General features: G+C 60.9%; 1 protein-coding gene across 1 annotated transcript; it reads left to right on the top strand.

The window, feature by feature from the left end:
* The first annotated feature begins 1,622 nt into the window (after positions 1 to 1,622).
* On the top strand, positions 1,623 to 20,485 carry LOC306813259 (F-BAR domain only protein 1-like). The gene is given in 30 exon segments (XM_079328492.1): positions 1,623 to 1,682; positions 2,662 to 2,718; positions 3,238 to 3,314; positions 4,137 to 4,228; positions 4,304 to 4,378; positions 4,459 to 4,600; positions 4,680 to 4,832; positions 5,660 to 5,764; positions 6,727 to 6,825; positions 6,911 to 6,994; positions 6,996 to 7,007; positions 8,213 to 8,261; positions 8,330 to 8,402; positions 9,626 to 9,647; positions 9,725 to 9,779; positions 11,197 to 11,375; positions 11,447 to 11,471; positions 12,511 to 12,573; positions 12,689 to 12,731; positions 12,834 to 12,925; positions 13,005 to 13,544; positions 14,313 to 14,422; positions 15,206 to 15,311; positions 15,397 to 15,508; positions 15,580 to 15,735; positions 17,126 to 17,258; positions 17,335 to 17,534; positions 19,233 to 19,297; positions 19,374 to 19,538; positions 20,376 to 20,485. Coding segments are annotated over 28 exon segments (3,000 nt in total). The 5' UTR covers positions 1,623 to 1,682; positions 2,662 to 2,718; positions 3,238 to 3,287; the 3' UTR covers positions 20,399 to 20,485.
* The last annotated feature ends 1,696 nt before the right edge of the window (positions 20,486 to 22,181 follow it).

Here is a 22,181-nt window from a genome sequence, read left to right as displayed (position 1 = left end):
TTATTTTATTATTTTGGGGAGGGGATGGAAAAGGATGGGTTGGGCTCAGCGTTTGAGGTGGGAAATTGATTTTTTTTTTTTTTTTAAGGGTGGGAGGGGTTGGAGTTGATAATGAGAGAGGGGTTGGGGGGTTTTTTGGGGGGGGTCCAGGGTGTCACCAGGGGGGTTGGAGGGGGTCGGGGTGGGGTGGAGGCGCTGCGGCAGCGCCGAGGCTGAGGCTGGATGCAGGGTTGCCATGACAACCCCATCCCCATCCTCATCCCCATCCCTGCATCCCCATCCCTGCATCCAGCCCCACCAGCAGCAGCAGCAGGAGGAGGAGGAAGAGGAGGAGGAGGGTGGGGGGGGTTTCAGCCGCTGCCTTCAGCCCCCGCAGCTTTTTGGGGGGATTTTTGGGGGGTTCGGTGCTGGGGGGGGGGGGGTCCCCGTGTTCCTGTGCTCAGCCCCCCACTCTTTGTGGGCAGCACGAGGCTGGCAGGACCAGGGGACAAAACCCCCTCAGAGCCCCCCGTACCCACCCCCAAATTCTCCTTCCCACCCCGAAATTCCCCTTCCCACCCTCCCCAGCTGATCCCAAACCTCCCTTTCCCCAAAATCTCGTTCCCTTTGCTCCCTGGGGGTGTTTTGGGGAGGGGGCTCCGGGGGTTCAGTCCCCTGGACCCCAGCACTGTCCCTGTCCCCCCCATCCCCCTCTGAGCCCCCCACTCTGCTGTTTCCCAGTGGTTTGGGTTTTGGGGAGGGGGATTCTTCACCCTTTCCCCGCCTTTGGTGGCTGCCACCACACTCGGCGACACCGCGGAGTCACGGAGGTGACAACGCCAGCAGAGAGCTGCCCCTGGCTGAGCTGGGGAGGGGTCTCCAGCCCATCCCCCGCTCTGAGCCCACCGGGCCTGGCAGTGCCACCCGGGCGCGGCGACACCTGCCAGGTGTCACCGGGACAAAAGGCGGCGTAACCGAAACCAGCGCGTGACGTCCCCGCCGTCCCGGCTCCGGTGGCACCGCGGGCCTGGCGCGTCCCCGGTGTCGGCGGGATGCTCGGTTAATTCCCGGTGGGAATTCGGGAATGTCGCCTCCCTGCCCGCCGGGAATGTCCCCTCCCGTGCCCGCTCCCGCAGCTGCGCCGGTGACAGCCGGAGCCGGGGCATGAGCCATGAGCTCAGCGGGGTGCGAGGCACGGGCTGGCACCGGCGGAAGGCGGGGAAGCGGGGGGGGGGTGACGGTGACACCCCGGGACCGCGGGTGCGGTGACAACCGGCGGGGTGGCGGCGAGGGGCGCGGCTGCACCGGGAGCGGCACCGGGAGCGCCGCTCGGGGGGTGGCGGCGGCGCGTGAGGCGGTGTCGGTCCTGCGAGGCGGTGACAGCTCGGGATCGGTGACAGCAGAGGGACGGGCGGCAGCTCTCCGGTGCGTGCGGCTCCGCTCCCGCATCTCCCCCCGCACCTCGGGGTGGCGGCCGCTTTAAAAATGCAAATGAGCTCCCGCCCCGCGCGCGGCGCGGCGGCGCCTCGGCCAATGGGGAGCGGCGGCCGCTGGCTGCGGTCACCGCTGCCGGGAGCGCTGGCCAATGGCGGCGCGGCTCGGCGGGAGGGGGCGTGGCCAGCACCGCCCCCGGCGCGGGTCCCGGCGCGGTCCCGGGGCGGCGGCGGCGGCAGCGGAGCGGGGCGGGGGCGGCGGCCCCGCAGGTGAGTCCCGCGTCCTCCCCGCAGCGGGCATCGCGCCCCGCTCGGCGCTCCCGCCTCCCTCCGAGCCCCCCCGGCCCGGCCCCGCCGCTCAGCCCCCCCCGGTCCCGCCGTTCCCGCGCGGGTTCCCCCGCGCCGCCCCCGCAGCATCGCTCTCAGCGGGGTGCGGGGGTGCAGCCCCGTGTGTCCCCCGCCGCCGTACCGGAGATCCCCCCTCGCTGCGCTCCGCTCCCCGGCGCGCACCGTTCGTAAAGCCCCGGTGCAGCCGCCGCTGGCCGCGATCCCGCTCCCGGTGCTGCGGGCGGCCCCCCCGCCGCCGCCCCCCGCTGCAGGTGCAGGGCTCGCTTCGGCGCTTTCCCTCCTTTTTATTTATTAATTTATTTTTAATTTATTTATTGGGGTGCACGCCCCGACCCCCCCCCCCCAATCCGCAGTACCTCCCGTTCCCGGGGCGGGAGGCGGATTTGGGGTGCGCAGCCCCCCCCCCCCAATTCCCGCACCGGTCCCCCCGCATCCTCCGGGGGGTCCCCCCGCGCCCCCTGAAGGTCACGGCTGCGGGTGGCCATAACCGCTCGCTTTTGGGGTTCTATCGGGATTGGGGGGTCCCTGCCGCAAACCCCCCCAACCCCCCCAAACCCCGCACCCCCCCAAACCCCCCCAACCCCGCACCCCCCGTCCCGCTCGGGGACTCGGTGGCCGCGGCCACCAGCGGGGACTTTGGCCGGGGCGCGTTCGTGGCGTTTGCGGCCGCGCGGGACCGGCGGGGCTGGGGGGGGGGAAGGGGAGGGGGGGTCCTGCAGGCCCTGAGCCCCCCCAAACCCCTCCCAGCTTTTCCCACCCCCCACTTTTCCGGGGGGGCCGCGCTGAGCCCGCCCCGCTCGTCACACAGGTGGCTGAGCCCGTGCGGTGACACCGGGGGGGGCTCGGAGCGGGTTTTGGGGGGGCTCCAGCGTGCCTTGACCCCCCCCTTTAACCCCCCCAGACCCCCAGCACGCTGAGGATGCTCGGGGGGGTCCCGCGAACCCCGCAACAGCTCAGAGTGAGTCCGGGGGGGCCTCCCCCGGTGGCGCCAACCAGGCGCGAATTTTTGGGGTTTCCTGTTTTTCTCCGGTGCATGACGGGGAGCGGGGCCGGGGGGGGGGCACAGCCCGAGGTGGGGGGCACAAATAGGGTGGGGGTCTCCCCACTAAGTGCTGGGGGTAAATTTGGGGGGTGTGGGGGGGTCGGGATATTTGGATTTTTTTTTTTCTTGGGGCGGGGGTTCCTCGGGGGGTATTTTTGGGGGGAGGTTTTTTTTTGGGGGGGGGGGGTGCGGGAGCGGCCGCCGCCGCACGCAGCAGCCGCTCATTTATTATTGATCTGCGTATCTGGTGTCGGGCCCAGCGCCGCCCCGGGGCCCCCCCCGGTCACCCCGGGGTGCCGCACACCTTGGGGAGGGGTCTCTGGCGAGAAGGGAGGGGGAGACCCTGCGGTTTCCATGGCTAGGGGGATGCGTTTTCCCGGGAAAACCAGGATGCGACCCCCCCCCCCCCCCCCGGTGTGTGTCCCCCCCCCTCAGGGTGCCGCGAGTTGAGCTGCGGGGTCCCCGCGCTGCTGTGCCCCCCCAAAATGTCCTATTTCACCGAGCACTTCTGGGTAAGCCGGGACCCCCCACCTTTGGGTGCCCCTCACCCTTACAGACCCCTCCCCGCGCCCTTGGGGGAGGTGAATTTTCAAAACCCGTTAATGCTGTTAATTAATTAATTGGGGTGTGGGCATTGTGGGGAGGGGGGTCTGGGGTTGTCCCAGCTGTGGTGGTATCGCTGTCCCCCCCTCCATGGGGGTCTCCAGGCTGGGGGGGGGGAGGGAGAAGTGGCGTGGCCGGCGCTTCCTGGTTCCTCTGGCAGCTGCTGCCATCACCTTCCTCTTCCTCCTGCCTCAGTTTCCCCTGGGCTTCACCTGCACCCCCAGCACGGCGGGTGGGGGAGGGGGAATGAGGTGAAGCCACGTTGTGGGTGGGGGGCAGCACTCCAAAAATAGCTCCGGGAAATTTGGTGTTCAACACCCAAAATAACCCCGGGGGATTTGGGGGTTCAGCACCCAAAATAACTCCAGGGGAGTTTGGGGTTCAGCACCCAAAATAACCCCGGGGGTGTTTGGGGTTCAGCACCCCAAAATAACCCCGGGGGATTTGGGGGTTCAGCAACTAAAATAACCCTGGGGGTGTTTGGGGTTCAGCACCCAAAATAACCCCGGGGATGTTTGGGATTCAGCACCCAAAATAACCCCGGGGGATTTGGGGTTCAGCCCAGCCCTTCCTGGGGAGCACCTGTAGCTGTTTCAGGGTTGGGGGGAGTTCTCTGCACCCCAATTTTTGGGGTTTGGGCAGCTCCAAACGCTGATCCCGGTGCTCCCAGGGAAAAGGGGGTGGGGGTCCCTCGTGCTTTGGGCTCTGAGGGTGGGTGGGGGTCCCTGCAGGGCGAGAAGAACCACGGCTTCGACGTGCTCTACCACAACATGAAGCACGGCCAGATCTCCACCAAGGAGCTCGCTGACTTCGTCCGGGAGAGGTACCCCAAAAATCCCTGGGAGGGGATCCCCAAAATCCTGTCCCCATCCCCAACCCCCCTCCCCACCATCCCCAGGGCTGCCATCGAGGAGAACTACGCCAAGGCCATGGTGAAGCTGTCGAAGATGGCCACCAACGGCACCCAGCTGGGGTACGACAGGGGTGACCCTGGGGACACTTTGGGGACACTCTGGGGACCCCGGTGACCCTTGTGGTGGCCCCCCCGGGCAGGACTTTCGCTCCTCTGTGGGAGGTTTTCCGCATCTCCTCGGACAAGCTGGCCCTGTGCCACCTGGAGCTGATGAAGAAGCTGCACGACCTCATCAAGGAGATCTCTCGCTACGGCGAGGAGCAGGGCCGGGTGCACAAGAAGGTACAGCCGTCCCCTCCTGCTGTCCTGTGTCCCCTGGTGTCCCCCTGGCACCCCAGCCCACGCTGCTGTGCCCTGGCAGTCCAAGGAGGAGGTGGCAGGGACGCTGGAGGCCGTGCAGCTGCTGCACGGGGTGGCCCAGCTGCTGCCCAAGTCCAAGGAGAGCTACCACAGCAAGTGCCAGGAGTACGAGCGGCTGCGCAAGGAGGGCACCAGCCAGAAGGAGATCGACAAGGTGGCACCCCCAGTGTCCCTGTCCCCACCCCCAGTGTCCCTGTCCCCATCCTCAGTGGTCCCCTGGGTGGTCCCTGTCATCCCCAGTGTCCCCGTCCTTACCCCCAGTGTCCCCCGTGGGTGGTCCCTGTCATCCCCAGTGTCCCTGTCCCACCCCCAGTGTCCCTGTCCCCATCCCCAGTGTCCCTGTCCTCACCCTCAGTGGTCCCTTGTCATCCCCAGTGTCCCTGTCCCCACCCTCAGTGTCCCCCTGGGTGGTCCCTGTCCCCATCCCCAGTGTCCCTGTCCCCATACCCAGTGTCCCTGTCCCCACCCTCAGTGGTCCCTGTCATCCCCAGTGTCCCTGTCCCCACCCTCAGTGGTCCCTGTCATCCCCAGTGTCCCTGTCCCCTGGATGGTCCCTGTCCCATTCCTCACAATCTCAAGTCATTCTTCTGGGTGGTCCCTGTCCCCTTCTTGATGATTCCTGGCTGTCCCCTGTCCCATCCCTGACAATCCCTGACATTCTCTTGGCTGTCCCCTGACTGTCCCTGTCCTGTCCCTGATGTCCTCTGTCATTCCCCTGCTGTCCCCTGGCTGTCCCTGGCTGTCCCCTGTCCCATCCCTGATGGTTTCTGTCATTCCCCTGGCTGTCCCCTGTCCCATCCCTGATGGTCTCTGTCATTCCCCTGGCTGTCCCCTGGCTGTCCCCTGTGCCATCCCTGATGGTTTCTGTCATTCCCCTGGCTGTCCCTGGCTGTCCCCTGTGCCATCCCTGATGGTTTCTGTCATTCCCCTGGCTGTCCCCTGGCTGTCCCTGGCTGTCCCCTGTCCCTGCTGGTGGCACAGGCGGAGCTGAAGTCGCGCAAGGCGGGCGAGGCTCTGCGGAGGGCAGTGGACAAATACAACGCTGCCCGCGCCGACTTCGAGCAGCGCATGCTGGACTCGGCCATGGTGGGCACTGGGGTGGGCAGGGGAGGGGGCTGGGATGGGGAGAGGATGGGGAAATGATGGAGGTGGGATGGGGAGAGGATGGGGAAATGATGGAGGTGGGATGGGGAGAGGATGGGGAAATGATGGGGGTGGGATGGGGAAATGATGGGGAAATGATGGGGGTGGGATGGGGAAATGATGGGGGTGGGATGGGGAGAGGATGGGGAAATGATGGGGAGTGGGATGGGGAGAGGATTGGGGCTGCTGGAGTTTGGGTATGGATGGGCATTGGTGAGATTTGGGAAAGGATGAATATTTCTGGGGTGTGGCCAGGAGTGGGCATTTCTGGGATTTGGGCAGTGATGGGCATTGGTGGGATTTGATTGTGGATGGGCATTGGTGGGATTTGATTGTGGATGGGCTTTGGTGGGATTTGGGAAGGGATGAACATTTCTGGGATTTGGATGTGGATGAGCACCAGTGGGATGTGGGCAGGGATGTGAATTTGGGACATGCCACCCTTCCATGGGCACGTGCCACCCTGGCTGAGCCCCATTCCTTGGGGATGCTGTCCCTTGGGACTGTGCCCCCCTTGGGGACTTTGTCCCCCATCCTAACCTCCCTCCCTGTCCCCACAGTGATCCCTGGGGACATCCCATCCTTCCCAATCCCTCTTCCATGGGGACATCCCACCCATCCCAAACTTCATTCCCTGCCCACCTGGGGACATCCCACCCATCCCAAACCCCATTCCCTGCCCACCTGGGGACATCCCACCCATCCCAAACCCCTTTTCACACCACCTGGGGACATCCCACCCATCCCAAACCCCATTCCCTGCTTACTTGGGGACATCCCACCCATCCCAAACCCCTTTTCACACCACCTGGGGACATCCCACCCATCCCAAACCCCATTCCCTGCCCACCTGCCGATCCCTGGGGGTGTCCCCCCCTCCCTGACCCCCCGTTTCCCCCCTCCAGCGCTTCCAGGAGGTGGAGGAAGCTCACCTGCGGCACATGAAGGGGCTCATCGGCTCCTACTCCCACTCTGTGGAGGACACCCACGTCCAGATCGGCCAGGTGAGTCCCCAGGTGAGCGACCCCCTCCCCATTCCCCTTCCCCCTCTTTATTCCACGCCCCCTTCCCCCTTTTTTCCCCTGCCAGGTCCACGAGGAGTTCAAGCAGAACGTGGAGAACATCGGCACGGAGATGCTGCTGCGGAGGTTTGCCGAGAGCAAGGGCACGGGGAGAGAGCGGCCAGGTGAGGCTGGGGGCCACCTGGGCAGGGGTGGATCCCTGATCCCACTGATCCCTGTTGATCCCTCCTGATCCTGGCTGATCTCACCTGATTCCGCTGATCACAATGATTCCTGTTGATCCCATTGTTCCTCCTGATCCCTGTTGATCTCTGCTGATCCCTGCTGATCCCACCTGACCCCCACTGATCCCTCCTGATCCTGGCTGATCCCTCCTGATCTTGGCTGATCCCACTGATCTCTTTGATCCCTGCTGATCCCACCTGACCCCCACTAATCCCTGCTGATCTTGTTGATCCCTGCTTAACCCGCTGATCCCTATTGATTCCTCCTGATCCCTATTGATCCCTGCTGATCCCTGCTGAACCCTCTGATCCCTATTGATTCCTCCTGATCCCACTGATCCCTGTTGATCCCATTGTTCCTCCTGATCCCTATTGATCCCTGCTGACCCCACCTGACCCCCACTGATCCCACTGATCCCTGCTGATCTTGTTGATCCCTGCTGATCTTGTTGATCCCTGCTTAACCCGCTGATCCCTATTGATTCCTCCTGATCCTACTGATCCCTGTTGATCCCTATTGATCCCCTCTGAGCCCCATTGATCCCTGCTGATCCTACTGATCCCTGCTGATCCAGTTGATCCCATTGTTCTGCTGATCCTGTTGATTCCATTGATCCCGTTGATCCCATTGTTCTGCTGATCCCGTTGATCCCATTGTTCTGCTGATCCCGTTGATCCCATTGTTCTGCTGATCCTGTTGATCCCATTGATCCCGTTGATCCCATTGTTCTGCTGATCCCGTTGATCCCGTTGTTCTGCTGATCTCGTTGATCCCATTGTTCTGCTGATCCCGTTGATCCCATTGTTCTGCTGATCCCACTGATCCCGTTGATCCCATTGTTCTGCTGATCCCATTGATCCCGTTGATCCCATTGTTCTGCCGATCCCGTTGATCCCATTGTTCTGCTGATCCCGTTGATCCCATTGTTCTGCTGATCCCGTTGATCCCATTGATTCCGTTGATCCAATTGTTCTGCTGATCCCATTGTTCTGCTGATCCCGTCGATCCCATTGTTCTGCTGATCCCGTTGATCCCGTCGTTCTGCCGATCCTGCTGATCCCGTTGTTCTGCCGATCCCGTTGATCCCGTTGATCCGGTTGATCCCGTGGTTCTGCCGGTCCCGCCGGTCCCGCTGTGGCGGCAGGAGCGCTGGATTTCGAGGAGTTCCGTCTGGCCCCGGCGCAGGAAGGCAAGTACGTGTGGAGCGGGGCGGAGCCGCGGGCCCGCGGGGGCTCCTCTCACCCGACCCCGCCTTTGTCAGGACCCAGGAGGAGCCGCAGCAAAGCGTTCCGGATCCCGGGGCTGGGCCGCAGGGAGCGGGAGCGGGACGCTGTGTAAGGGCCCGAGTCCTGCTCTCCCTGTGTTCCTGTGTTCCTGCATCCCTGTGTCCCTGCATCCGTGCACCCCTGTGTTCCTGCATCTGTGCACCCCTGTGTTCCTGCATCCGTGCATCCCTTCATTCCTGTGCATCCCTGTGTTCCTGCATCCGTGCATCCCTTCATTCCTGTGCATTCCTGTGTTCCTGCATCTCTGCATCCCTGTGTTCCTGCATCCCTGCATCCCTTCATTCCTGTGCATCCCTGTGTTCCTGCATCTGTGCATCCCTGTGTTCCTGCATCCCTGCATCCCTTCATTCCTGTGCATTCCTGTGTTCCTGCATCTCTGCATCCCTGTGTTCCTGCATCCCTGCATCCCTTCATTCCTGTGCATCCCTGTGTTCCTGCATCTGTGCATCCCTGTGTTCCTGCATCCCTTCATCCCTTCATCCCTGCATCCCTTCATTCCTGTGTTCCTGCATCCCTGCATTCATGTGTTTCTGCATCCCTGCTCTCCCTGCATTCCTGTGTTCCTGCATCTGTGCATCCCTGTGTTTCTGCATCCCTGCATCCCTGTGTTCCTGCACCTGTACATCCCTTCATTCCTGTGCATCCCTGTGTTCCTGCATCTGTGCATTCCTGTGTCCCTGCATCCCTTCATTCCTGTGTTCCTGCATCCCTTCATTCCTGTGTTCCTGCATCTGTGCATTCCTGCATCCCTGCATTCCTGTGTTCCTGCATCCCTGTGTCTCTGCATCTGTGCATCCCTGCATTCCTATGTCCATGCATTCCTGTGTTCCTGCATTCCTTCATTCCTGCATTCCTGCATCCCTATGTCCATGCATTCCTGTGTCCCTGCATCCCTTCATTCCTGCATTCCTGCATCCCTGTGTCCCTGCATTCCTGCATTCCTGCATCCCTGCATTCCTATGTCCATGCATTCCTGTGTCCCTGCATCCCTTCATTCCTGTGTTCCTGCATCCCTGCATTTCTGTGTTTTGCTCTCCCTACATCCCTGCATTTCAGCGTCCTTAAATCCCTGCATCCCTGCATTCCTTCATTCTGGCATCCCTGCATCCTGGCATTCCAACATCCAACATTCCTGCATTTTTAGCATTCCTGCATTTCAGAATCCCTGCATCCTGACATTCCAGCACTCCTGCATTCTGGCATTCCTGCATGCCTGCATCCCTGCATTCCCACACCCCCTGCACCCCCTGACTCTCCCCATCATTCCCCAGGGAATCTCCGGATAACGACCTGGTGAGGATCCCAGTGCCCCCCCAGCTCTGCCATTCCCAGACTGGGAGCACTGGGAATGTCCGAGCGTGTCCCTGCAGGGCTGCCCGGAGGTGGACGAGGACGGATTCACCGTGCGCCCGGACACGGCCCCGAGTATCCTTGGGATGGAGCAGGAAAAATGGGAATGCAGGGGGATCCGGGGGGATTCCAAATGGGAATCCTGTGGGATCCCAACTGGGAATTCTGTGGGATTCAGGGGGGATCCCAAATGGGAATTCTGTGGGATTCCAGCCTGGAATTACTGTGGGATCCAGAAGGATTCCAGCCTGGAATTACTGTGGGATCCAGAAGGATTCCAGCCTGGAATTTCCGTGGGATCCAGGGGGAGTTCCAACTGGGAATCCTGTGGGATCCAGGGGGGATTCCAACTGGGAATTTCTGTGGGATTCAGGGGATTTCAACTGGGAATCCTGGGGGATCCAGGGGGGATTCCAACTGGGAATTCTGTGGGATTCAGGGGGGATCCCAAATGGGAATTCTGTGGGATCCCAAATGGGAATTACTGTGGGATCCAGGGGGGATTCCAACTGGGAATTTCTGTGGGATTCAGGGGGATTTCAACTGGGAATCCTGTGGGATCCAGGGGGGATTCCAACTGGGAATTTCTGTGGGATTCAGGGGGATTTCAACTGGGAATCCTGGGGGGATTCCAACTGGGAATTCTGTGGGATCCAGGGGGGATTCCAATTGGGAATTTTTGTGGGATCCAGGGGGATTCCAATTGGGAATTTTTGTGGGATCCAGGGGGGATTCCAACCAGGAATTTCTGTGAGATCCAGGGGGATTCCAATTGGGAATTTCTGTGAAATCAAGAGGGAATTCCAGCCAGGGATTTCTTTGGGATCCAAAGGGAATTCCAACTGGGGATTTCTATGGGATCAAGAGGGGAATCCAACCGAGAATTTCTGTGTGATCCAAGAGATTTCCAGCCAATAATTTTTGTGGGATCCAGAGGGAATTCCAGCGGGGAATTCTGTGGGATCCAAGGGGATTTCAACCGGGAATTTCTGTGGGATCAAGACGGAATTCCAGCTGGGGATTTTTGTGGAATCCCAACCAGGAATTTTTGTGGGATCCAGGGGGATTTCAGCGGGGAATTTTTGTGGGATCCAGGGAAATTTCAAAGGGGAATTTCTGTGGGATCAAGTGGGAATTCCAGCTGGGGATTTTTGTGGGATCCCAACCAGGAATTTTTGTGGGATCCAGGGGGATTTCAATGGGGAATTTTTGTGGGATCAAGTGGGAATTCCAGCTGGGGATTTTGTGGAATCCCAACCAGGAATTTCTGTGGGACTCAGGGGGATTTCAACGGGGAATTTTTGTGGGATCCAGGGAAATTTCAAAGGGGAATTTCTGTGGGATCAAGAGGGATTTCCAACCGGGAATTTTTGTGGGATCCAGGGGGATTTCAACCAGGAATTTTTATGGGATCAAGTGGGAATTCCAGCTGGGGATTTTTGTGGGATCCAAGCAGAATTCCACCCAGGAGCAGCCTTGACTGGGGGCTCAGGCGAGGTGGAGAACCCCGGCTGTTCCTCCAGCGACTCGGATTACGACGAGGAGGAGCCGCGCAAGTTCTACGTGCAGATCAAACCGGCGGCGCCGCGGGACGCGCCCGGCAGCGCCGCCGCCGCCGTGGAGCAGCTCAAAGCCACCGTGGGGAACCTCATCCTGGCCCCCGGCCTCGGGGTGAGCCTGGGGGGCCGCGGGGACCCCCGCCATCCCCGGCGGCACCTCACCGCTGTCCCCTTGCCTTGCAGGGCACGGTCAGGAGGCAGGCGAACCGTGAGTGGCGGCGCGGGGAGGGGGCCAGGCTGGGGGAGGGTTGGGGACATTGCTGGGTCCCAGTCCTTGGGGATATTCCTGAATCCCAGTCCTTGGGGACATTGCTGAATCCCAGTCCTTGGGGACATTGCTGAGCCCCAGTCCTTGGGGACATTGCTGGATCCTGTTCCTTGGGGACATTCCTAAATCCCATTCCTTGGGGACATTCCTGAATTCCAATCCCTGGGGACATTCCTGAATCCCAGTCCTTGGGGACATTCCTGAATCCCAATCCCTGGGGACATTCCTGAATCCCAGTCCTTGGGGACATTCCTGAATCCCAGTCCTTGGGGACATTCCTGAATCCCAATCCTTAGGGACATTCCTAAATCCCATTCCTTGGGGACATTGCTGAATCCCAATCCCTGAGGGCATTCCTGAATCCCATTACTTGGGGACATTCCTAAATCCCATTCCTTGGGGACATTGCTGGGTCCTGTTCCTTGGGGACATTCCTAAATCGCAATCCCTGGGGACATTGCTGGGTCCTGTTCCTTGGGGACATTGTTGAATCCCAGTCCCTGGGGACATTCCTGAATCCCATTTCTTGGGGACATTGCTGGGTCCTGTTCCTTGGGTACATTGCTGAATCCCAATCCTTAGGGACATTCTGTCCTTCCCGAACCCCCTTTCTTGGGGACATCCCATCCTTCCTGAGGCCCATTCCTTGGGGACAATGCCACCCTTAAGCCCCACGCCTTGGGGACATTTAATCCTTCCTGAACCCCTTTCCTTGGGGACAATTTCTCCTTCCTGAATTCCATTCCTTGGGGACAATGCCACCCTTCCCAAGACCCATTGCTTGGGGACATCCCACCCTCCCTGACCCCTTTCCTTGGGGACAATGCCACCCTTCTTTAAACCCAGTCCCTGGGGACAGTGCCACATTCCCTGCCCACTTGCTGTCCCCACCCTTCCCAAGCCACCCCAGAGTCCCCGTGTCCCCTTATGGTGCCACCCCAAAGTCCCCGTGTCCCCTCACAGTGTCACCCCTCCACAGGACACGCGGCGTCCCTGGCCCCAGCCTGCAGTGACACTGACCCCGAGGGGACACTGGCAGCAGGTGAGGCTGGGCTGGGGGTCCTGGGAGGATTTGGGGGCCACATCAGGGGTCCTGAGGGGATTTGGGGGGCTCCTGGGGTGTGGGGGGTGCAGTTCAGTGTCCCCTCTCCCCGCAGGTGACAGCACGGGGAGGGGTCTCCCAGCAGCACAGGTGAACAGGTAAGGGACAGGGTGGGACTGGGGGGCCGTGGGGTGGTCACCCCCCATCGCTGGGGGGTCTTGGGTGGGCTCTGAGCCCCCCTCACTCTGTCTCTGCCCCAGCGCCCCCCTGAAGCCCCCCCAGGACTCGCTGCCCTCTGCTGCTCTCTTCGGTCCCCCCCTGGAGTCGGCGTTCGAATCAGAGGAATTCCCAGGTCAGGATTTGGGGGGAGCAGAATGGGAACCCCCCCAATGTGGGGAGGGGTCCTCACTCTGCCCGCGGCTCTCCCGCAGCCCCCCGCTCCTACGTGCTCACCTCCTCCTCGTCACCCTTCTCCTCCTCATCCCCGGAGAACGTGGAGGACTCGGGGCTGGACTCGCCCTCCCACCCCGCGCCCGGACCCTCCCCGGACTCCCGGCCCTGGACCCCGCAGAGCCCCAAACCGGACCCTGCGCTGCCCCCCGCCGGCGCCCCCCGCCCCCGCAGCCCCCCCGAGCCCCCCAACCTGGCCGTGTTCAGCGCTCCCGCCGCCGAGGGGCTCTGGGGGGACGCGGGGGTCGCGCCGCGGGGTCGCAGCGGCGCCGCCCCGAGTGAAGTCCCCTCGCCCGATCCTTTTGGGGAGCCCGCGGTGTGGGGCAGGGCCCGCAGCCCCGCTGGGGAGCAGCCCCCCCCGACGCGTCCTTCCTCCAACTCGGCCTCCTCCTCATCCTCCTCGCCCGCCCCCCCGAGCGGGGGCGAGTCCTGCAGCCCCTCGCCCTGGGGTTGTGCGGGGGGGGGCGCCAGGCTGGGCGAGGGGGGCGCGGCGGGGACCCCCCCACTGCAGCTGGAGCCGGGTGAGTGGGGAGGGGGAGCTGCCCCTAAATCTGACTGCCGTGAACCCCGACTCTGACCCCATTATCCTTAACTCTGCACCCCATAAACCCCAACTCTGACCCCATAACCTCCAGTTCTGCCCCCATAACCCACAACTCTGTCCCCCCATTAACCCTAATTCTTCCCCCAAACTCTGCCCCAAATGACCCCGTATTCTGACCCCCCCCATTAGCCTGTGCCCCATAACCCCAAATTCTCCTCCAATGACCCCAAATTCTCCCCCAGTGACCCCAAACTCTGCCCCCCACCCCAGAACTGAGCAGAGCCCTGCCCAACTCCGGCATTGCTGAGCCCCTGTGGGATCCCGGGGGGGGGGGTCCCAAATCCCTTGGAAGGGGTCCTGGAGGGGGTCCTGGTTCCAGGGTGGGGGTCGTGGACCCAGGGGAGGGGTCCTGGATCCCAGGAGGTGGTTCTGAATCCCCTAGGGGAGGGGTCCTGGATCCCGGGTGGGAGTCCTGGATCTCAGGGGAGGGGTCCTGAATTCTGGGTGGGGGTCCTGGATCCCCGAGAGGAGGTCATGGATCCCGGGTGGGGGTCTTGGATCTTGGGAGGGTGGTCCTGGATCGCGGGTGGGGGTCTTGGATCTGGGGGATATCCTGGATCCCCGGGGAGTGCTCCTGGATTTTGAGGGACGATCCTGGATGCAGAGTGGGGGGTCCTGGCTGCCGGCTGGGGATCCCACCGTGTCGGGGCTCTCCCCTCACCCCCATTTCGCGCCCCCTCCCCAGATTCCGCGCCCCCCTGGCCCAGCGCTGCCCCCCGGGACGTTCCTCTGGTGGCGCCCCCGCGCCGCTCCCGCACCAAGCGGCCGCCGGCCGCGGGCAGCAACAGCGACCTGGTGCGGGGCCGGGGGAGGGGGCGTGGGGACCCCCGGGGTGGGGAGGGGGCTGCGGAACCCCGGCAGGGGCGGTCAGACACGGCCCGGCTCCCCAGTGCTCCCAGTATGGGAATGGCGGCGCTGGGGAGGGGGAACCGGGGGGAGATTCGCTGGGGAGTGATCGGGGGTGGGAATTTGGGCGTGTGGGGATTTGGGGATGCAGGGATGTAAATTTGGGAGTTCAGGGATATAGGATGTGGGAATTCGGGGGTGCAGGGTTTTGGGAATGCAGGGATACACTGGGATGTGGAATTGGGGGATGCAGGGATGTGGTAATACAGGGATTTTGGGAATGTAAGGATTTTGGGAATGGGGGATGCGGAATTGGGGGAAGCAGGGATGTGGTAATACAGGGATTTTGGGAATGCAGGGCTACTCAGGGATGCAGGGGTGTGGAATTCGGGGATTCAGGGATGTGGAATTGGGGGATGCAAGGATGCAGAATTCAGGGATGCAGGGATGTGGGAATAAGGGATTTTGGGAATGCAGGGATGGAGGAATGGGGGTGCAGGGATGCAGAATTTGGGGAGGCAGGGATGTGGAATTTGGGGGTGCAGGGTTGCAGGGAGGTGGAATTCAGGGGTGCAGGGATGCAGGATTTGAGAATTCAGGAGTACCCAGGGAGGGGGGATGCCGTGATGCAGAATTGGGGGGATGCAGGCACGTGGAATTGGGGTGTGCAGGGGTGCGGAATTGGGGGGTGCAGGGTCACAGACACCCAGCCCACCCCTCCTCGCCCCGCAGTCGCGCTCGCTGAGCCCCTCGCCCTCCTGGAGCTGCGGCCCCTCGCACTCGGCTCCCGCCAGCCTGAGCGAGCGCGGCTTCTTCACCGCGGCCCCGCCCGCGCTCGGTGCGTGCGGGGGGAATTTGGGGAGGGGTGGGGTGGCAGGGGGGGGGTCCCAGCCGTGCCCTGACCCCTGTACCCCCCTCCCCAGGGCTGTCGCGCGGTCCCAGCCCGGTGGTGCTGGGCTCGCAGGACGCGCTGCCCGTGGCCACCGCCTTCACCGAGTACGTGCACGCCTATTTCAAGGGGCGCGACGCCGACAGGTATTGGGGGGAATCTCGGGGGTCCCCTTGACCCCCGGGGTGTCCCCCTGACCCTCGCGTGTCCCCAGCAGCTGCCTGGTGAAGGTGACGGGGGAGCTGACGATGTCGTTCCCCGCGGGGATCGTGCGGGTGTTCGGGGGCAGCGCGGCGCCGCCCGTGCTCAGCTTCCGCCTGCTGAACGCCGCGGCCATCGAGCAGTTCCTGCCCAACGGCGAGCTGCTCTACAGGTGGGGACACGGGGACGGCGCGGGGACAGAGTGGGGACAGTGAGGGGACATGGTGGGGACACGGCGGGGACACAGGGACAGCGCGGGGACAGAGTGGGGACAGTGAGGGGACACGGTGGGGACACGGGGACAGCGCGGGGACAGAGTGGGGACAGTGCGGGGACACGGTGGGGACACGGGGACAGCGCGGGGACAGAGTGGGGACAGTGCGGGGACAGTGTGCAGACACGACGGGGACAGCGTGGGGACAGTGTGCAGACACGGGGATAGCGCGGGACACGGCGAGGACAGCACGGGGACAGTGTGCAGACACGGCGGGGACACGGGGGACAGCGTGGGGACAATGCGGGGACACGGGAACAGTACGGGGACAGCACGGGGATAGTGTGGGGATACGGCGGGGACCGAGTGGGGACAGTGTGGGGACACGGGGATAGCGCGGGAACAGTGTGGGGACACGGGGACAGTGTGGGGACACGGGGATAGCGCGGGGACAGTGTGGGGACACGGGGACAGTGTGGGGACACGGGGACAGCACGAGGATAGTGTGGGGATACGGGGACAGTGTGGGGACACGGGGACAGTGTGGGGACACGGGGATAGCGCGGGGACAGGGCAGGGACAGCGTGGGGACACAGGAACAGTGCGGGGACACAGCAGGGACAGTGCAGGGACACGGGGACAGCGTGGGGACACTGAGGACAACGCAGGGACAGCGCGGGGACACCCGGGCAGAGGGGGGACAGTGATGGGTGTTGGGTTTTGGGGTGCAAGGGGTGTCTGGGGACGTTGGGGGTGATGGGGGCGGGTTTTGGGGTACATGGGGTTTCCAGGGGTCTGGGCATCCTGGGGATGCAGCGATGGGGAGCTGAGTTTTGGGATTTGGGGATTCCTGGGAATTCGGCCACCCTGGGAATACAGGGATAGGGAGCTGAATTTTGGGGTTCCTGGGAATACAGCAATGGGGAGGTGAGTTTTGGGATTTTGAGATTCCTGAGAATGCAGCAGTGGAGAGCTGAATTTTGGGATTTTGGGATTCCTGGGAGTTTGGGCACCCTGGGAATGCAGCAATGGGGAGTTGAATTTTGGGATTTTGGGATTCCTGAGAATGCAGCAATGGGGAGCTGAATTTTGGGATTTTGGAATTCCTGAGAATGCAGCAATGGGAAGCTGAGTTTTGGGATTTTGGGATTCCTGGGAGTTTGGGCACCCTGGGAACGCAGCAATGGGGAGCTGAATTTTGGGATTTTGGGATTCCTGGGAATACAGCAGTGGAGAGCTGAATTTCGGGCTCCCAGCTACCCGGGCACCCCGTGGAGCTCCTTTTACCGGGGCTGCCACATTCTGGGGTTACCCGAACCCTGCTGCCCCTCTCCCCCCACACCCCCAGCGACCCCTCCCAGAGCGACCCCAGCACCAAGGACTTCTGGCTGAACATGGCAGCGCTGACGGGGCACCTGCAGAAACAGGCGGAGCAGAGCCCGGCCGCCTCCTACTACAACGTGGCTCTGCTCAAATACCAGGTGAGCCGCGCCGGGCGCCCCCTCCCCGAGCCCCGCAGCGCCTCGGCGCCCCCCTGAACCCCCCGATGTGCCGCAGTTCTCGCGGCTGGGGCCCGGCTCGGCGCCGCTGCGGCTGTGTGTGCGCTGGGACTGCTCGCCCGGGGCCACCCGGGTCAGTGTGGAGTACGGCTACAACGGGGCCGCGCTGGCGCTGCCCGTGCCGCTCGCCAACGTCACCGTGCTGCTGCCGCTGGAGGAACCGCTGAGCAACCTGCGGCTGCAGCCCGCGGGCAGCTGGTAACGGGAGCGGGGCGGGGGCGGGCTGGTTTGGGGGGGGAGGAGGGGGGTGGGGGTGCTGAACCTTCACAGGGTGGGAGAGAGGGGGATGGGGGTGCTGAACCTTCACAGGGTGGGAGAGAGGGGGGATGGGGGTGCTGAACCTTCACAGGGTGGGAGAGAGGGGGGATGGGGGTGCTGAACACACTCAGGGTGGGGGAGAGGGGGGATGGGGGGGATGAACACACTGAGGGTGGGGGAGAGGGGGATGGGGGTGCTGAACCTTCACAGGGTGGGAGATGCAGGATTTGGGGGGTCCTGAACCCCCTCAGGGTGGGGGAGAAGGGGATGGGGGTGCTGAACCTTCACAGGGTGGGAGAGAGGGGGATGGGGGTGCTGAACCTTCACAGGGTGGGAGAGAGGGGGGATGGGGGTGCTGAACACACTGAGGGTGGGAGAGAGGGGGGATGGGGGTCATGAACCCACTCAGGGTGGGAGATGGAGGGTCTGGGGTCCTGGACCTTCACAGGGTGAGAGAGGGAGAAAATGGGGGTACTGAGGGTGAATGGGGTGAGAAATGCAGGGTTTGGGGTCCTGAACCCCCTCAGGGTGGGGGAGAAGGGGATGGGGGTGCTGAACCTTCACAGGGTGGGAGATGCAGGATTTGGGGGGTCTTGAACCTTCACAGGGTGGGAGAGAGGGGATGGGGGTGCTGAACCCACTGAGGGTGGGAGATGGAGGGTCTGGGGTCCCAAACCTTCACAGGGTGGGAGAGAGGGGGATGGGGGTGCTGAACACCCCTCAGGGTGAGGGAGAGGGGGATGGGGGTGTTGAACCCACTGAGGGTGGGAGATGGAGGGTCTGGGGTCCCAAACCTTCACAGGGTGGATGACACAGGGCTGGGGGTCCCAAACTTCCCCAAGATGGGGAGCACAAGAGGGGTCTTGAATCTCCCCAGGGTGGGAGATTGGGACACTGAACTGGGAAATGGGAATTGGGAACCCTGGACTGGGAAATGGAATCACTGGGCAGGGAAAGGGGGAATGGGGACCCTAAACTGGGGAATGGGGAATGGGAATGCTGAACTGGGAAATGGGAACCCTGAACTGGGAAATAAAATGGGAAAATGGGAATCCTGGACTGGGAAAGGGGGACCCTGAACTGGGAAATGGGAACACTGAACTGGGAAATGGGGATGCTGAACTGGGAAATGGGTAATGGGGATGCTGGACTGGGAAATGGGACCCTGAACTGGGAAATGGGGAATGGGAACACTGGACTGGGGAACGGGGGTCCTGAACTGGGAAGTGGGGACTCTGAACTGGGAAGTGGGGATGCTGAACTGAGAAATGGGGATGCTGAACTGGAAAATGGGAACACTGGACTGGGAAATGGGCGTTCTGAACTGGGAAATGGGGATGCTGAACTGGGGAATGGGGACCCTGAACTGGGAAATGTGAAATGGGAACCCTGGACTGGTAAATGGGAAATGGGGAATGGGGATGCTGAAATGGGAAATGGGTAATGGGGATGCTGGACTGGGAAGTGGGGGTCCTGGGCTGGGAAATGCGGACCCTGAACTGGGAAATGCGGACCCTGAACTGGGGAATGGAAAATGGGGATCCTGGACTGGTAAATGGGGAATGGGGACCCTGATCTGGGCACCGGGGCCGCTGCTGGGCTGGGCAGGGGTGCTGAGCCCAGCCCCGCTCCCGGCAGGAACCTGGAGGAGAAGCGGCTGCTCTGGAAGCTGCTGGACGTGCCGGGAGCGCCGGGACAGGCAGGTGAGGCGGGGCCCGCCTCGGGGGGCGGGGGGTCCGCACGGCGACCCCCCCCAAACCCCCGTGCTGTCCCCCCCAGGCTGCGGGCGGCTCTCGGCCAGCTGGGAGCCGCTGGGGGGGCCCAGTAAACCCAGTCCGGTGGCCGCCCAGTTCAGCAGCGAGGGCAGCACCCTGTCGGGGGTGGAGGTGGAGCTGGCGGGCAGCGGGTACCGAATGTCGCTGGTCAAGAAGAGATTTGCGACAGGTTCGGGCTGGGGGGGTGAGGGGGGGTCCCTTCCTCACAGATTTAGGGGTGCGGGGTCATCACCCCGTCCCCCGGTTCTGGGGGAGTGGGGGGTCGCTGTCTTGGGGTGAACGGGGTCTGTTCTCAGCGGTGTTTGGGGTCCTTGCCCTGGGGTATTTGGGGTCCTTTCCTTGGGGTATTTGGGGTCCTTTCCTTGGGGTGTTTGGGGCCGATTCCCTGCGGTGTTTGGGGTCATTTCCTTGGGGTGTTTGGGGTCCTTTCCCTGCGGTGTTTGGGGTCCTTTCCTTGGGGTGTTTGGGGTCCCTTCCCTGCGGTGTTTGGGGTCCTTTCCTTGGGGTGTTTGGGGTCCTTTCCTTGGGGTGTTTGGGGTCCTTTCCTTGGGGTGTTTGGGGTCCTTTCCTTAGGATGTTTGAGGTCTCTTCCCTGGGGTATTTGGGGTCATTTCCCTGCTATTTATGGTGCTCAGGATCCCTTCCCTGAGGTATTTGGGGTCCCTTCTCTGGGATATTTAAGGTCCCTTTCCTGGGATGTTTGGAATTCTTTCCTTGCGGTATTTGGAGTTCCTTTCCTGGGGTTTTTGGGGGTCCTTTCCCTGCACTTTGGGGTGCTTAGGGTTCCTTCTCTGGGTTATTTGGGGTCCTTTCCTTGGGGTGTTTAGGGTCCCATCCTTGGGGGTTTTTAGGATCCTTTCCCTGGGATATTTCGGGTCCTTTCTTTGCTATTTGGGGTATTTGGGGTCATTTCCCTGGGGTATTTGGGGTCCTTTCCTTGGGGTATTTGGGGTCCCTTCTCTAGGGTGTTTAGGGTCCCTCCTCCGTGCCCCCCTTTCCTCCGCAGGGATTTACCTGGCGGGGTCCTGAGCGGCTCCGGGACCCCCCGTTTTTCCCCCCGCGTTGTGTGAATTTGGAAACACTGGATGGAGGCGGGTTTGGGGAGGGGGCGCCTCCTCTTCCTCCTCCTCTTCCTCCCGCCCTGTCCCTGTCGCTGTCGCTGTCCCTGTCCTGCTCCCCGCCCTCCCCCCGTGCTGTGAAGGGAGCAGCAGCTGCTCTTTTATTAAACTTTATTTTCTAATAAATTCCCCGCCGCTGGCTCTCGCCTCTCTGCTGCGCCTCCCATATCCCATAAATCCCATCCCATATCCTATATTCCATATCCCATAAATCCCATTCCACATCCCATAAATCCCATCCCATATCCTATGTCCCATATCCCATAAATCCCATTCCACATCCCATAAATCCCATCCCATATCCTATATTCCATATCCCATATCCCATAAATCCCATCCCACATCCCATATCCCATAAATCCCATCCCATATCCTATATTCCATATTCCATATCCCATATTCAATCTCAGAAATCTCATCCCAGAAATCCCATCCCCATTGCATCCCATTTTATCCATCCCATAAATTCCATTCCATATCCCATCCATCCCATAAATCCCATCCCATATCCCATATTCCATATCCTATATCCCATCCCATCCACCCCATAAATCTCATCCCAGAAATCCCATCCGTTGCATCCCATTTTATCCCTCCCATAAATCCCATTCCATATCCCATCCATCCCATAAATCCCATATTTTATGCCATCCATCCCATAAATCCCATCCCATATCCTATGCCATTTTATTCCATATCTTATCCCATCCATCCCAGAAATCCTATCCCATAAATCCCATCCCATAAATCCCATATCCCATTCAATCTATACCATCCCATAAATCCCATAAATGCCATAAATCCCATCTCATAAATCCCATTCCATCCCATCCCATAAATCCCATCCCATCTATCCTGTAATCCCATCTCATATCCCATCCATGCCATAAATCTCATCCCATATCCCATCCCATCAATCCCATCCCATCAATCCCATATCCCATCCCATAAATCTCATATTCCATCCCATCCCATCAATCCCATGAATCCCATATCCCATCCCATCAATCCCATATTTCCATCCCATAAATACCATCCCATCCTATAAATCCCAATCCCATATCCCATCCCATATCCCATCCCATAAATCCATCAATCCCATATTCCATCCCATCCCATCAATCCCATATATCCCGTATCCCATCAATCCCATCCCATAAATCCCATCAATCCCATAAATCCCATTCCATAAATCCCATATTCCATCCCATAAATCCCATCAATCCCATCAATCCCATAAATCCCATCCTATAAATCCCATCAATCCCATATTCCATCCCATAAATCCCATCAATCCCATAAATCCCATCCTATAAATCCCATAAATCCCATATTCCATCCCATAAATCCCATATCCCATTAATCCCATATTCCATCCCATAAATCCCATCAATCCCATATCCCATCAATCCCATCAATCCCATATTCCATCCCATAAATCCAGCCTGGCAGGAAAATTATCAAATTTAATAAAAAAGGCTGAATTTTGCCATGGAGGGAGGGAGAAATAAAAAAAAAAAGAAGGTGAAGGGATGGAAAAAAAAATCAAATTTTAATAAAATGAGGTTGAATTTTGCCACAGGGAAAGAAAATAAAAAAAAGGAAGGTGAAAGGATGGAAAATTTACTAAATTTTAATAAAAGGAGGTTGAATTATTCCATGGATGGAAGGGAAAAAAAGGGAAAAATGTTGAA

Source organism: Erithacus rubecula, assembly GCF_903797595.1.
Source record: "Erithacus rubecula genome assembly, chromosome: 28".
NCBI classification, from domain to species: domain Eukaryota; kingdom Metazoa; phylum Chordata; class Aves; order Passeriformes; family Muscicapidae; genus Erithacus; species Erithacus rubecula.
Note: the sequence above shows the minus strand (reverse complement) of the source record. Positions and strands in the feature narration are given on the sequence as shown.